The following is a 15,220-nucleotide window of genomic DNA, read 5'->3' as shown; positions in this document are numbered from 1 at the left end:
TAGTTACTATAAAGAAGTGCCTGACATTTTAGCTCTGAGGTGTAGGTCACATTGTGATTTAGGTGTGAAGTAAAGTCTGCAAAGGCTCTTGAGCACCAAGAAAAAATTTAATCACTCCAGCTAGAATTCCTCATTAATAGTGTGAAATCCCTAATTCTTAAACATGAGCTTTCTTGGCAGATTATGTGGTATATGTGAGAAGACTGATGTTTACCTGAAGAACAGTTCCTGTTTAAGAACTCTACACAACAGAGGTCAAGTTGCTTTGATTTATTTCTATTCCCCAAGTCCACATTACAAATAGCACATTTTAGACTTCAAGAAATGAAAGCAAAACAGCCAAATTCCACTTCATCAATTGTCTATAGAAGGTATGGATCAAACAAAGTAGCAAAGACCAAACTGTATATATTTTCCATCTCACCAAAGTGTTTGGGGCTTGCTTACCTAATGATTTATGGAAATAACCTGAACAGAAATAAACGTTAGTAGCCTAATGGGCTAAATACAAACACACATCAGTTATATTTCACTGAATGACCAGCCAGTTACAAAGACAGGTATTTGCAAAAATAGGGGTGGGGTTTTTTTTAAGGGGCCAGTTTTTTGAACCAAGATGCATCACAGAGCACAGGTTTTCAAGAATCTACCTCCAGTATTTCAGACCAGTGAAATGTGTTGTTTCAGGAGAAAAAAAAAAAGAGAACAATGTTACTGCACTTTATTTTATCATTCAGTTGTTGTACTTGGGCAGGTTGGCATTATCATTCAAAATAAAGTTGTACAGAACTTAATTAAAAACAAAGTTATCTTAAAAAAAAAAAATCAAGAAATCAATTTAGGCCAATTCCTGACTTCAGTGGTATATCTGCCTGAGTAAGGAACACAGGATATGGCCTTCTATTTGAAGGAATCTCATTTTCTCCAGCACAAAGTTAACCAAGGAATCCCATTTCAGTTGTTCTAGAGTTGCTCGTAACATTCTGATTAAAATTTACCACTATGAAGCTCACCGAATGCTTGATCCTCTTAAATAAACTCTCTAATGAACCACACAAATTCACACTAACAGTGAAGGCAGACTAACAGTGTATATCTTTTCTACAAAAAAAATCCACCATAAAAAATCATATCCAGATTGGTACTTGATTGTGAAATACTCTGATTGTACCATACAGTACATTTATTTGAAAAAACAAAAATCCTCGTATGTTGGGGTTTCTTAATTCCTAACACTTGAAATGTTTCAGAAAACTGCAGAATCACAATCACATACATATTGCACTTCTCTGGTAAGCTGGGCTTCTACACATCATGGCAAAAACACCCAAGTAGGTTTACTGAAGAAAACAGCTTTTTAAAATCCAAAAAAAAGAAACGGACTTTCTTTCCTGCAGCTTTCATTAAAACTGTAACAATATTCTTTACAGGCTCTTCTAGGAATTTGTTTCTGAAGGATTGTGTGTTACTTGTTACAGAATCTGTATTTGTTTTTTTAAAATCAACAAAACTCAAGGTAATGAATAGATTTAACATACAGTGCACTATCTTCCTTCAGTCACAAACAAAATGAAGACAACACAAGTCAATACAGTTACACTTAGGCTTCAGGTTACTGTCACTTTAAAAATAGTTCACTTCAATGCAAATAAAACCAATAATTAACAATTTGTTTTGAGTGAAAAGTGTTAATCTTTTGCAGCTTGGTTTAATGTTTGATTCCTTACACTGAAAAATCTTAGCACATTTGCTCCAGCGTCAGAGAAAATGTTGTAATTTTAGAGAAAAAGCTTTCAAAATGCTCGACACAAACAAGCTATTTATTCTTCGAGTTCTTTGTCCAAGATGTTACTAAAACCTTCCATCCATTCCATGAACACAGGAAAGATCCCAGGATGTCTTGAGTCAAAGTGGTCCATAAAGAAATTCTTTGGAATGCCTTAAGATTGGCTATAACTAGAGTTCTGGCTACCATTTGGACCCTGTTCTCCTTCACTGTTTGAAGAAAACAAAAACATGTGTCTTCAATAAGAAGCATTGTATTACATTTTTATCTTTTTTTTTAATTAAAAAAATACAGTATTCTGAAAATAATAAAAATCTTTTGATAGAAAATACTTCAACATATACACAAACAGATAAAGATATTCTGCTCAGTTTCATAAAAAATGCAAAGGTTATTTTCAGCATGCATAAATAGCTTCAGCATATTTATCTGAATAATAATTTCAATATATGTCCATGCAGCTGCCTGCTGAATCTACTTCTGAAGTCAACATTGCAAAGTTCACATTACATAAGCATGTGCAGGGGAATTTACATGTGCAGATTCTCAACAGTGATATTTAATCACAGTAATTAAATATGACATCAAGCAGGCCCAGTTCCATTGAATCTGGCCCAGCCATGGAGCCTCACACTGGGGTTCCTTACATTTGCTGAGCTGTATTGATCACATTCTAATCACATTAACACTCCTCATACAGGCAGTGGATGTTCTGCTTCTCACTAGCTCCTGAACAATCATACTGGTTTTGTAACAGAAACCTCTGCACTGTAAAAACATATGCTATACCTTGAATTAAACATTCACACATTCTTAAGATAGTAGTCTAGTTTTTCCATATGAAAGGTATATTAAACAAGTACAGTACCTGTTTGGAGGTGGTTTTGGTTTAGGCATTTTACTAAGAATAGTAGCCATCTCTTTCCTCTCATCAAAGTTCTTCCACTGCTCATACAGCTTCAGAATGACCCTGATTATTTCTAAAATCTGAATTAGAAAGAAAGGAGATCCTGAGGTGAGACACAACAGTGATTTTATCTTTTTCATAATCAGTCTAAGTGTGTAATTAATTAAATATGCCCAAGACTGAAATTAAACAGCACAATTTTCGTATTATAAACAGCTGCCTCACACTTAATCTGGTGGCAATCAAGCATTTCTTTAATTAGTTTTTTGCTTTTATTGTGAATGGAAGCCTGAACGGAATACTTTCAACTGTATATACCGCTTCTCTTCCCCGGCAAACTGAATAGCTTTTTATTTATATATTTATTTGCAACTTATGCCACAGCTTATAACTATGCTACTGGGAAAATAAGGAAAACTAGCAGCATGACTGCAGCTACATGACTATGGATTATTAATATAATAATTGATGATTATCAATGTTCTACACATATTAGAGGCACAATGTAGGAAAATAAAAGCCCAAACCCATAAAATACTGATATAAATTCTTACCTTCTAAGAAACAATTCCAAAGAGTTATTAAATACTTCTTATTATATTCTTACATACATATAATAAGAATTATTGACACTTCATATTCCACTTCTGGAAGCATAAGCATTCTCTACCAGTTTGGACATTTTCTATCTATTGCACCTCAACTACCTTATTTTCTATTAAATTTCCAGTGCAATATTCTATACAAATGGATAATGTTTGGTCCATAATTTGCTTCATCATTCTCTAAATTAATAAAGTAGACTTCTTCTTTTTAATGCATGAGCTTTGATTAAGTGCTAGAGCAATATATGTCCCTGAAACAAAAGTCATAGTAGGCTAAGCGATTCATGGTGTTCATGTGAAAAAAATCAAGCTTAGATTGTATCACTGACATGAGAACCAAGACATGTAAACATTCAAACATGTTCACTACCAAGCTTATGGTAACCTTATCTGTCAAATATAGGTTGGTTCTCCTCTGCTGCCAGTTTATTATCACCCTGCTTTTGCATGCATGACAGTATCATTCACAGAGCTCTTGAGGCAGCATAGTATCCACACTGTGTTTACATTTGAAGACAAATCCTGGAATACAAATACAATGCCAGACAACATCAGTGGGATAAAGAGCAATACCAAGGGCACAGAGGGCAATGGTACATCTCATGCATAACAGGCTATTTAATTCCAGACACTGTTTTAAAAAAAAACAGACTGAAAAAAATATGTGCTAAGTGAAGCAGCGTGATAAGGAGTGTAAGTACTAGTTTGGCTTGCTTGCTGGAGCTAAAGAAAGGTTAGCTGAAAGGTGAATCAGAAAATCACATGCACTTGAATTTAAAAGTCAAACTCATGCTGGCAATCTTGTATGATGGAAAAATGTTGGGAATTATATTTCTGGCAAAAAATGTAAAAGGTATTGTTTTTATACTTCTGTCTGAAAAATGGCAACACCAGCAATGCTTTTCTGTTATCAAATGGTTTTGTCTCAACTTTCAGAGCAGGGTGATAACCAAATAACCTTACATTGTCTCCCTCCCCAAGAGATCTACCTAATTTAATAGCATCTAACACGATCACTGAATGAAGTTCAAATCAGTATCGCAGATGTGTAAGACGACCACAGTTACCATTTCTGGTCAGTCCATTACAAGTGGTGGGAATGAAAAGCAGAGTACCTTTTCCATATCAACAGACAGCTCAGCAAACCATTGCCTGGCATCCTTCTGCTGGACAACGCAGGCCACATGTAGGCAAGCTGCAAAGAACAGGTTACACGGATGTTGAACAAAGATCCACTCCTGATACAGTTAGAAACATTCTATTTTTATAAACTCTATACAGTTCAACAGAGAAAACTTGGGATTAATTACCTGATTTTTCTTTAAGACCTCTTAAGTTGCAAGGCTACACTGTCAGTGCTATATGAAACACAACCTGAAGCACCTTATGAGTGCACTCTGAGGAATGCTTGTGATGGGACAGCGCAGAGAATACATCCATTCAAACATGACAAGAGACAGTACTTGTGTTACTTACCTAGAGCTATCATGAAAGGAGGGTACAGCAGACAAAGATCAGTTCTGTATGTGTCATTCACTATCCTCCTGTGCAAAAAAGAACTTATAAGGATCCTCCTATTCACCTTTATTATTCACCTTGTGACTTCAAAAACTGCTGTCAGTTTACAAATATTTTGTCAGTTTCCCAGATGGTAGAAGCAGTGAGGCTGAAGGGTTAAACATCAAGGGAAGAGATCTTTTCCCTTATAAAAATTCTCTTAATGCCTTTCTTTTTCTTCCTTCTAGTCACCACAGAAGTTTATTTGGAAACACTGTTTTAGTACCATAAGTGTCTTTCTGCAGAGGATGTTGATGTATACCATAAAAAAATAATCTGTTTCACAAAAAAGTAAGGTCGAGCATAAAAGTAGTACTTTTACTGTTTTTCTGTATTTGAAACAGTTCAAGAATAAGAGTTCTGCTAACACAGCTAAAACCCCCTATATATTGTTTCTACCTCCTACGACAAGATACAACAGAAAGAGTATGTTGATAGAGATTTCCTCTACCCATAATCACCATTCAGTAGTGTAAAAACTGTGCTATTAGAGCTAGTCTAAAAAATAAAAATTAGACCACTGCAAAGTAAAATTATTACAGGGTTAAAGACAGAATAATCTAAGTCAGGAACATACACCTGCACAGGCTAGCTAGGGCATCCTTTGTATTCAAATATGGTTAAGCCTGTTTGGTTAAACAAAAGCTTAATCAACTTTGAAGCATAACTGTTAAAGTTACATTCTTGTTGAAAGAAGGAACTACTGCCATTGTCTTCATTACCATGCAAGAGGTAGCAGCATGTCTTCTTGGCCCATATCTTGTACATACTGGAGCAAAGGTCTATAAGGATGATATACTATCAAACAGCAGTCCTAGGAAAAATGTCAATGGGATAAAAGTTAGATTACAGTGCAGAGCACGTTGTCAGTTCGTATTAAAACATTTGGTTTACAAGTCAATTGCTGATTATTTTTTTAAGTAGCATTCTGACACCTAGCCCTGCTCTAATGAGGGCAGTGCTCTCTCTAGAATACCATTACATAGCAGCATTGCCAATCTGTCAATGTCCTTCCCCTAAGAGACACAGAAAGTCACATCTGCAGCATACTGAAACCTCATTTGCTTACAAACCCGTAATTCCCACTTGGAAATACAGAACACTGCCAGAAAACTGTCTGTTACTAAATACCATACATGGAAAGCATGCCAAAATAATTGACACTGGTTTGGAAAGAAAGAAAAGAAAAATTGCACTGCTCTCAAATCCCCTCATTTCAGGTCCAGGTAAACAACAAAGAATAACTCTCTAGCTAAAAGAAGTATGGATTCTACAGGGAAAAGCCACATTAAGTTACATGTCCTGAACACTTAAAGTGAAACGCTGTTATTGCACATACTACATATTGCATAGCATACTGGAAAAATACGTGAATCCCCAAAACATAATTTCTTGTAAATTCTTGTGATAAAACTCTGGTATACAAAACACAAGAGTTACTGCCATGTATACCAGAGGTATCAAGGACTAAATCTAAACAGGAATCTAAAAACTATACTAAAACAACTGTAGGCACAAACAAAAGTTTTGATCTGACCTCCTCTCTGTTCTGGTCCCAACACATATTCTTTCTCATTTGCTGACTAACTCACTAGGCTCCTCCCTGGTTTCTGTCTCCTCTTCTCTGCACTTGAGCAGAACTAATAACCCATCTAAGTCCAACCCATATAGAGAAATTAGCTCCCTAAGAAGCCTGGGTTGAATCCTTTCAGCTGCCTGAACAGAGTGATGGTATAGCAACTCTTACAAAAAGCAGGTACAGTTCCTTTCTTTGAAAGTGTCTGGAAGAAAATGTCACACTGTGCTCCTTTCACCCAACAGCGTAATAGTTACAGCACCATCTCAGAAAACGGGAGGGCTGAATTCAGCTGCTTCTTCACAAGATTCAAAGTCATCTCACTTCCTAAAAGATTACTCTAATTATCAGATTGTTACAGACTAGCCTGAGCAGGATAGTACCCACAACTTCTGCTGGAACATACATGTGTAGCTCCAGATTCTTCCAAGCAAGAAGAAGAGGGCACAGAAAGGATACGAGTCTTTATGATCATGATTGGCCATTCATCTAGGGAAATAAGGACACTGACATCCCAGTCTCTGCATTGGGACTTAGATAGTTACCTTTTTTTAAAAACAGAAGCAGTTCTACCAAAAAACCCAACCTACCATTAATTCTAAGAGATAGAATTCACATTCTAGTATCTGCAAAGAAGTAAAATCACAGTTAATCAGCAGCATGCTTCAGAAAACTGAAAGAATTAACAGTTTAACATCACAAATGCATAGGAATTCTCAACACCTACTTCCAACAGTCCTAAATGCATTTCATCTGAAACTACAAAACCAAACAAAAAATAAAACTATTATTGGCAATTACCTTATCACCATTATAACTTCACTCCAGTCATAGTAAAAACAAATTTAAATATTTTGGATCAAGTTTACTATGAAAGACTATGTCATTGACAGGACTTCTCTGATTTGTTTCAACTCCTAGGCGAAAATTGTTCCCAGTGCATAAACACTTAACAGAAATAAAGTTCTTTTGTAGAATTAGAGCTTCTTCATCAGGCCACTAACATGTCAAATAGTCTTTCAAAGTATTTTCCGATCTAATTTCATATGAAATATTCTCTCCAATTGTAGAAATTAAATCAGTTCTCACTCTCGATAGAGAAAGTAACATATTAGTGACATCAAGGAAAAGAGTGGACTGCTTTGGCTATTGAAGTACTCCAAAATATATTTCCATCTGCCTTTACCTGTAAAATAGCAGTTTTATTGTAAGCTCTTAGATATTCTATATTCTGATATATCATTTGGCTTTCTAGATAGGGTGAAAAGCAAACCAACAAAAAAGGAAGTATTTGTTACAGTCAACCTAAAAATAATTAGATGTTTAATTTCCAAAATTCTACAGCACAGGTCAAAACTGGTTTTAAGAAAAACTACAGAACTTCTCAGCATCGTGACTAGGAATGCCTTGAAAATCACTGGCAAATCTAAATTTTAAATAATAAATAAAAACTCTTTTAACTGTCATTAAATTTTACAGGCAAAAATAAAACTGCTTTCTGTAAGCCAACTGCTCCTGCATGCAAGCTTGGAAGCATCCCAGATGCAAGGGCCATTTACCTTCCTTGGAGCAATGTATTTGTAAATAAGAACACAGGAACATTCAAAAAACCTAAATCTCTTTTATCATCTTGCTATAGAACAACTGCTGTGGCCACCTTGTCACATCACTTGTCTTTTCTGTCAACAACTTCAGGAAAAGAGATTATGCAAGGTTTATTATTTTTAAAAGTAACTTTCCCAATATTCTATCAAAAACTAATTATGAACAGCCCTGACATATAAATAGGAAAATATTTCTTTCTTAGACTTTAAAAGACAGGATTTCCTGCTAACAATTATTTGCCTTAATTTACTTGATCAAGTAGTATTTCAAATAGCATACTTACATGGTTCATCCTATAAGGAAACTCCTTTGGAAAGGCGTACGAAAACCTAGTTTTCACTACAGTAAGGAGAAATAAGTATGTTAAAAATGATGTAATTAATACTTTTACTTCTTTCCTTTTCTATTAATTCATCTCTATACAGCCCTTCAAATCTCTTTGGCAGCACAACTGCTTGCAAAACGAAAGGTTTGTACTTCAAAGAGAAAAGGTAGGTTACAAGATTTAAGATCTTGAAAAGGAAAGAGAAATACACCTGAAGCCCAGATTTGCACAGGTACTCAGCCAGACATTTGACTGCCACTTTGGATAATATTAAATCTTCTGGTAAACCACCAACTGGACACCTAACTTTCCACAAGTTATCATTCACAGAGCTATCTAACTGTCTAGCTACTGATGTTTAGGATCTGAGTTCCAACACTAAATCCAAGTGGAATTTTCACGTGGGATTTTTTACATAGGCTTGATCCTTCAACATGCAAGACTTTAAAACAACTAATAAATTCTCAGAAAATCAAGACTTCTTGTATGTCCATGATATAAAGATTTTGGATATACAAAAAACAGGCTAAATTCAAAGCAAGAAGTCAATTCACCACATTGCAGATCAGTGTCCTAGGCACTGGATTATCAGACATTTCAAGGGTGTTCCTCTCCTTGAGAGAGACACCTAAGCATCTGCTTTGGCATGTGACATGATTCAAGACACTTGCCTCCAAGACCGTGTTCAAATATATCCTCAGTTTCTAGCTTATGATGATCTCTGATTTAGATACCTAATTAATCTTCACATATTTTACAGGGAGAACAGGTAGAGATAGTGCACTGGTAAGAAGCATGCTAAGATGCAAAATCAGAGTGATTTCATGTTAGAATGGTGAACAAAGAAAAACAAGTACACTTGAGGATGTGGATTTCGGATTTTTACAAGTGAAACATTTAGAAATCTATTTTAAGTCCCTGTCCTCCATGGAAAACATTGGTAACATTTCACATCCTGGAAGTGGATAATATTCCCTATATGAATGACAGGCAGTATACTATGAATTGATACTATTGATACTACTTCCAGACAATCAGTACACCATTTACTTTGAAGAAAAGACAGCATCAGTTGTCTGGGCTAAAGTCTTCAACATTTAGATCTACAGTGGACTTTACTAGAAAATTTGCTTTAGGACACTAAGACTAGGCTACTGGTTGGAAATTTTAATTATTTCAAGAAAGAGAAAAATTAATAAAAAGGGTTTCTCAAGAAGTATGCAAACTAAGATGTATATGGTAAAAGAATATACCACTTTGAGGGAAAAGATGGCAAAACAAAGTATTTTTCCCACAAAGCAAGCTGCAGATACAATCATATGGAGCTGTCCTTTTAGTGAGATGTGGAAACAGAGCAAAAAGCTTTTGAAGACGTTGCTGGAAACCTGTCCGAGATTATGTTCCTTACAATGGAAGCATGTTTTAGTAATTTCATGTTTCTACAAAGGAATAAATGCTTGGAGAAAGCCTGTTGCATTTTGTCCCCACTTCATGAAACACATAGTTCTAATCAGGGCTGACAAGACTTCCAGGTCTGAAGGAAGAAGTGTGAGGGAAATCTTCTACAGGACCCTGAGACTTGGGATTTTGAGAAACAGCACAGCTTAGAACGAGATGTCCAAGTAAAATCAGCTACTGCATATTTACCAAAACCCATCTAACTTTCTCACTGATGCATCAAAACTTCCACAGAGATGCTGCTGATGTAAAAATAGCAATTCTCATTGCTAAATCCAGTGCTGGTCTTGGTCATGCTGCACTGAAGATGTGTTTCAGCTCCTGGTGGCAGAACTGTCATACAGCCAGCCCCATGGACTGATACACTCACTGCATGTGGAAGCTACAGATGCAGCCAGTCACCTGTCCCCTCAATGGCTGAGAGGGATTTTGAAAGCACTGACCTACATACTGAAGAGCATAGCCAGGATCTGCCTATTGAGAGTAGCTGACCTTCTGGGTCAGATAATAGCATTCAGTTAAGGAAGACAACACTATAAGACCTTGATGAATGAGATGCAAGTGGGAAATACAAGACAAGCGGGAAAGATAGAGAATTAAGTAACCACAGTGTAATTTTACTGAATTTATTTGGGGACAATATATAGGCTATAAAATATATTTTTAGAAATAAATATCATGTGCAAAGACTAATTTTATGATGGGGGAGGGAAAAGGATTTAAAAAAATTTGAAGGTATACAGCCTACGAAAAATTCTGAAAAGAGGTACTTCCATAGAGCCATACCTTTTATAAAACAGACAAATAAAGCCCTAAGTTTCCAATTCTATCTTTGAGTAGTTCAGAATTTAATTTACTTCTCAATATTGTTTATAAATTTCAATAGTTTTATTTTATTACTTTGGTTTTACTTATGCCTGGCATAAGTTCCAACCAAAATCAACCAAAACTAATACAGAAAGGACCCTTCTGTCTCTGTATTTAGAAAGAGAAGCTATTTAGTCTAAATGGCTTTAACTGGCTCTTATAGTCCTCCATGATTTGATAAAAAGCTACCTTTTAAAAACAAGCAAAGAAAGCATCTGATCTCCCTACAGACATGCTGAACTACTGTATAATAAAATACTGATACTTACATACAGAAGTAGCAGCAGAAATCAACCTTGTATTTGAAACAACACCAAATTCCTGAAGAAAAAATGGTAAATGAGGTGAACCACCTGAAACACCATATACTCACACTGTTATCAAATTAAAATAATGGCTTCTTACTAAACTGGGCTTCTTTACGCAGCACTGCAGTATTTGGTTTTCTCCCCCACCCCTTTTTCTTTTCTTTAAGGTGACTCTTAGGCAAAGAGTTATTTCACTGATTAGTTATTTTGGTTTTGTGAGGAACAGTAAAGATTTACAAACAGTACTACAGCCACAACAACTCAGTTGGCTAACGCTGCATATAAAATAGACAAGAGGGCTTCAAGAAGGTATGGGGTTTTTTTCTTATCTCATTTGGAAAGAAAACTGTCTTTAGAAACCTGACATTAACTACCTTTTTTAATTATGTTTCCATGAAGACTTAGGTCCTCTGCTGGGACAGTCAGCAAACAGAAAATTTTCTGTATACATTGTTCTTTCAGAGAAGTGCATAGCTGAGTCATTACTGCTATAGGTACCCTCTAAAACTGCAGAAGCGTTAAAATAAGGCTACACAGACTTCTAATATTTGTTCTAAAATATAAGGCACATCTACGTGTATAAACTCTGTCTGCACTTTCTTAAAGGTTATTTAACAAGCTGATAAAAAAACAATCTCTCCAGTTCTGTCTTTCTCACTTCCTTCACCTCTTCCAAACACTGAAAGGTGTCACAATATTTGTACAGACAACAGTATCACATGTAGATACTGGTTTAGGAGGACTGCTTCTACCATCCACTAGGTATTTTGAGTTCCTCCCATGAAAATTCCTTAGTGCTGACAGATCACAAATTGGCCAATTTGGTTTTCTTCCATTATGCAGACACTTCTCAGACAGCTGTAAAACTTTCTGGATTACAGAGGACTAAAAGCAGTGCCCAGGTCATGCTGACTCTTGGCCACATTCAAAGTGGGCTTTAATGGTGGAGGCATGGAGCCTTCTCACCACTGTCCCTAATGGGCCAGTTCCTCATGAAAATTTCTTAAGGATAGCACATGAGCTACAACACACTTTTAATTCAAGCAATGAAAGTGTGGTAAACTCTGAGGATTCCTCACTATATGAAATAGAACCAGATAATTAGGAAAAAAATTCCAATTATGTTTTAAAGTTTGAGTAAACATAAATAAGGAAAAACACATTAGAAAGGAGACACTGCACAATTTAAGATACAGTATATGTAAATATGTAAACAAACACTGTATCACAGTGAAATAGCCATTTAAAATACTCTTTTCAATTTTCAGAGCCACTTAGGGTTAGTAATATAGACAAAATTGTGAAATAACATGTTTGAAGGTCTTTTCCGTCTCCTTTTTTTAAATGCTATAGAAATCTATACAAAAAAGAGAAGGTTTCAACCCCCAAAGCATGAAGAATGCCAAAAATTTAAAAGTCCTAAACGTTTTCTCTCTCATACATCACATAATTTTACATTAAAAAATTGTAATACTTCATACCTCTACTTTGGATGCCAAAAACACACACGTAGGAGCCATTAATACTGGATCTATACTTTTTAGGGAATATCTGAAATGTTACAACAAAATTATAATATGTTGTTTCATACACGTAGAACGATTAATCTATTAAGAGAACCACACTTCCTTTTGAAAAAGCAAAGCTTAAGTTAACTTTATTAAAGCATAAAAGCTTTACACCATCCAGAAAACAAAAGTGGCACTGTTTTTAATACAGAACTGCATTTTTAAAGGGCTACCAAAATGTGCCTAGCAAATGTTTTATTCTTGTACCATCATAGTAAACAGTCCTACCTGGCATAGAATCTCTTGAAGTAGACTGTAGCAGTGGCAATAACTTGTTGTCTTAATTTAAGATGTTCACCTAAAGCCTGGATAACTTAAAAAAAAATGAACAAAAGCTTGAGTTGAGTTTTTTAAACAATTTGACACCAAATAGCAAAGGGTCTCAAAACATGACTAGTGCTGGGGATTCTAAGGAGCAGCAGCACAGTCTTCTCCCTCAGTTCAGGTACGTAGCTCTGGTGAGAACATGTTGCTGTAAACCTACAGACCCACAAGTGAAGAAGAACCGCTGCCTCCTGAAGCTTGGGGACACCTTCAAAAAGGGAAAGGTAACTTGACTTCATTGTGTACAAAGTGAGTATGACCTTTAAGAAGATGACAACACAAATCTCAGAAGGGTAAAGCTTGGGTATTCCACTTTAGAGCAAAACAAATTCAAACACAGAAAATGTAAATCTATGGCTCTTCAGTGCCATGCAAAATGGATGGGTTTTTTTTCAAACAACTGAAGCTGCCAACAAAAACATGGTCATTTTATTTGGCAGAGGCAGCAGGTGTTAAAAAAATGACATATTTAGTCTAGGGAGAGGGGGTGGGAGACCAGAGGATGCAGTCAGCTGCTCCATCACGGTGGTCCTCTGCCAGTTGGCCAAGAAACAACCCTGGTGTCATCTGTGCAGGTAGCTCTTGTTTGGCCTCCCAGGCAAAGGAAAGGTGCCAAGCAAATCAGATGCATCAAGCTGGGATTAAGAGCAGGGGTTGGATATAAAGAATGGCACAGTGAAACATAAGGTTGTTACTTGTTATTTTTCCCATTCTTCTTCATGGCCATTATTCTGAGCAAGGCTCGGCTGTGTGAAGGCTCCCTCTTCTTTTTTTTCCTCCCTCACGAGAAATGTCAAAAACAATATTTTAAAATACACTTAAGTATATATTTAAAATACGTACAGCAAGACCAAGACAGTGACCACTGGCAGGAAAACCAAAAAATTCTGTTATCAGTCATCACTAAATTCTTAATCTCTACTTAAGCACTCAAGTCCAGAGTGTTTTCCCCATGCTCTTACCTCATATGCCCCAGGAATAGTCAGGGTACACCTGACTAATTTGTCATCCACTGTGGTCACCCAAAGCAACATTAAGTCCCTGTCTATGTCAAAACTTCTAAAGTGAAGAATGCCAAACTGGGACTAGGCTGCCAGTGACAGTAAGACAAGCAATACCGCCAGAAAGGATGTTAAGCGCAGTATGCAATGTCTGTACAAATACTAAAATATTTATCAGCAGGTTTGAAAGAATTTTTCCCTTTGATTTGACCATGGGGCTAAAAAGCTGTCCTACTACTAGGGCATCAGAAAAATTCAAGCATTAAGCTAAACAGAATTCTCCAAATATGTTTCCTACTCCCATGGGATTTTCAGGAACAGTTAGTCCATCTGCTGTCAAGAAAAAAAATCAAGTGTGGTTTAGGAAAAAAAATGGACAAGAGCCTAGAGAGACTTAATGAAATGGAAGCTTGTATATGCTGGGAAAAAGTCCAATACTTCTAATTGTTTTTTTAATATTTGAAAAGAAACTATAGGATTATTTATTCCTGTATGTTTAAAATAAGTGGCTTCAGTGCTTGTTTGTTTTTTTTTAATAAAGACTGTTTTAAATCTGAATATTTTGAGTACCCTTTAACACAAACATTACAGCTTCTGCCGAAAATCGGAAAGGGAAAACAACTAATGCACTTTTCAGAGAAAAACTGTTAAGACTTGGTGATCAACAAGACTTGAGAGAAATCAACAGCTTCATTTTTCAAACTACTTTAGAAGATGATCTTTTTAGTTCTCTTCAGTATTCTGAATAGCTGTGCATGGCCATAAAATCAGTTCATGATCTACTGCACTTGTTTACCAATGACAAAGCAGCAGGAAATTGCCCCTCTCCAAGTAATTTTTTGATTGCTTTAGGGAACAATCATCTCCTGGGCTGACACACACTCATGTGACATGTTGTGGCCAAGACTCATATCCCTACTCAGGTAGTGCAGATGGGAGACAAGGGAGGACCCAAAGCAGGATTCCTGTTCAGAGGCAGGTGACAATAGAACACACATCGAGGGCTTGGACAGGGCAAGCGCTGCCTGAGCTCCCACCAGTACAGAGCACCCCTGACTGTCCTCCCCATGAAGGTGTCTCTCTTTGCTCGGAAGGGGTAAAGCCCAGCACCACCATCTCCTCCAGAGCAGGCTGTGTTCGTACATGGGGAGTTGCTGGCAGAGCTGTTCTCCAGCTGCCACTGCTCACTCACTGCACCTTCAGGGGAGACAGGGAGTGCCAAGGAACAGGAACCCTGAGAACCACGAACTGACACTAACAAACTAACTTGTTTACTTTGTAAGTCTTTGTTTACTTAAGAAAAACACTGAAGTGAAACATTTAAAAGGCATAT

General features: G+C 36.4%; 1 protein-coding gene across 3 annotated transcripts in view; it reads right to left on the bottom strand.

Moving 5' to 3' along the window:
• Window positions 1-255: 255 nt before the first annotated feature.
• CCNC (cyclin C) overlaps window positions 256-15,220 on the bottom strand; it is a 17,295-nt gene continuing 2,330 nt past the window's right edge. Inside the window, exons 3-12 of one of the 3 annotated variants that reach the window (XM_064649905.1) lie at window positions 12,791-12,875; window positions 12,476-12,545; window positions 10,956-11,007; window positions 8,320-8,375; window positions 7,022-7,057; window positions 5,578-5,669; window positions 4,775-4,842; window positions 4,414-4,493; window positions 2,655-2,773; window positions 256-1,995 (exon numbers count right to left, since the gene is read on the bottom strand). In XM_064649905.1, coding sequence (XP_064505975.1) covers window positions 1,941-1,995; window positions 2,655-2,773; window positions 4,414-4,493; window positions 4,775-4,842; window positions 5,578-5,669; window positions 7,022-7,057; window positions 8,320-8,375; window positions 10,956-11,007; window positions 12,476-12,545; window positions 12,791-12,875 — 713 coding nt within the window. In that variant the 3' untranslated portion in view covers window positions 256-1,940. The remainder of the gene's footprint in view (window positions 1,996-2,654; window positions 2,774-4,413; window positions 4,494-4,774; window positions 4,843-5,577; window positions 5,670-7,021; window positions 7,058-8,319; window positions 8,376-10,955; window positions 11,008-12,475; window positions 12,546-12,790; window positions 12,876-15,220) is intronic. The other 2 variants (XM_064649906.1, XM_064649907.1) reach the window with 2 other exon arrangements.

Source organism: Pseudopipra pipra, chromosome 3, assembly GCF_036250125.1.
Source record: "Pseudopipra pipra isolate bDixPip1 chromosome 3, bDixPip1.hap1, whole genome shotgun sequence".
Classification (NCBI taxonomy): Eukaryota; Metazoa; Chordata; class Aves; order Passeriformes; family Pipridae; genus Pseudopipra; species Pseudopipra pipra.
Note: the sequence above shows the minus strand (reverse complement) of the source record. Positions and strands in the feature narration are given on the sequence as shown.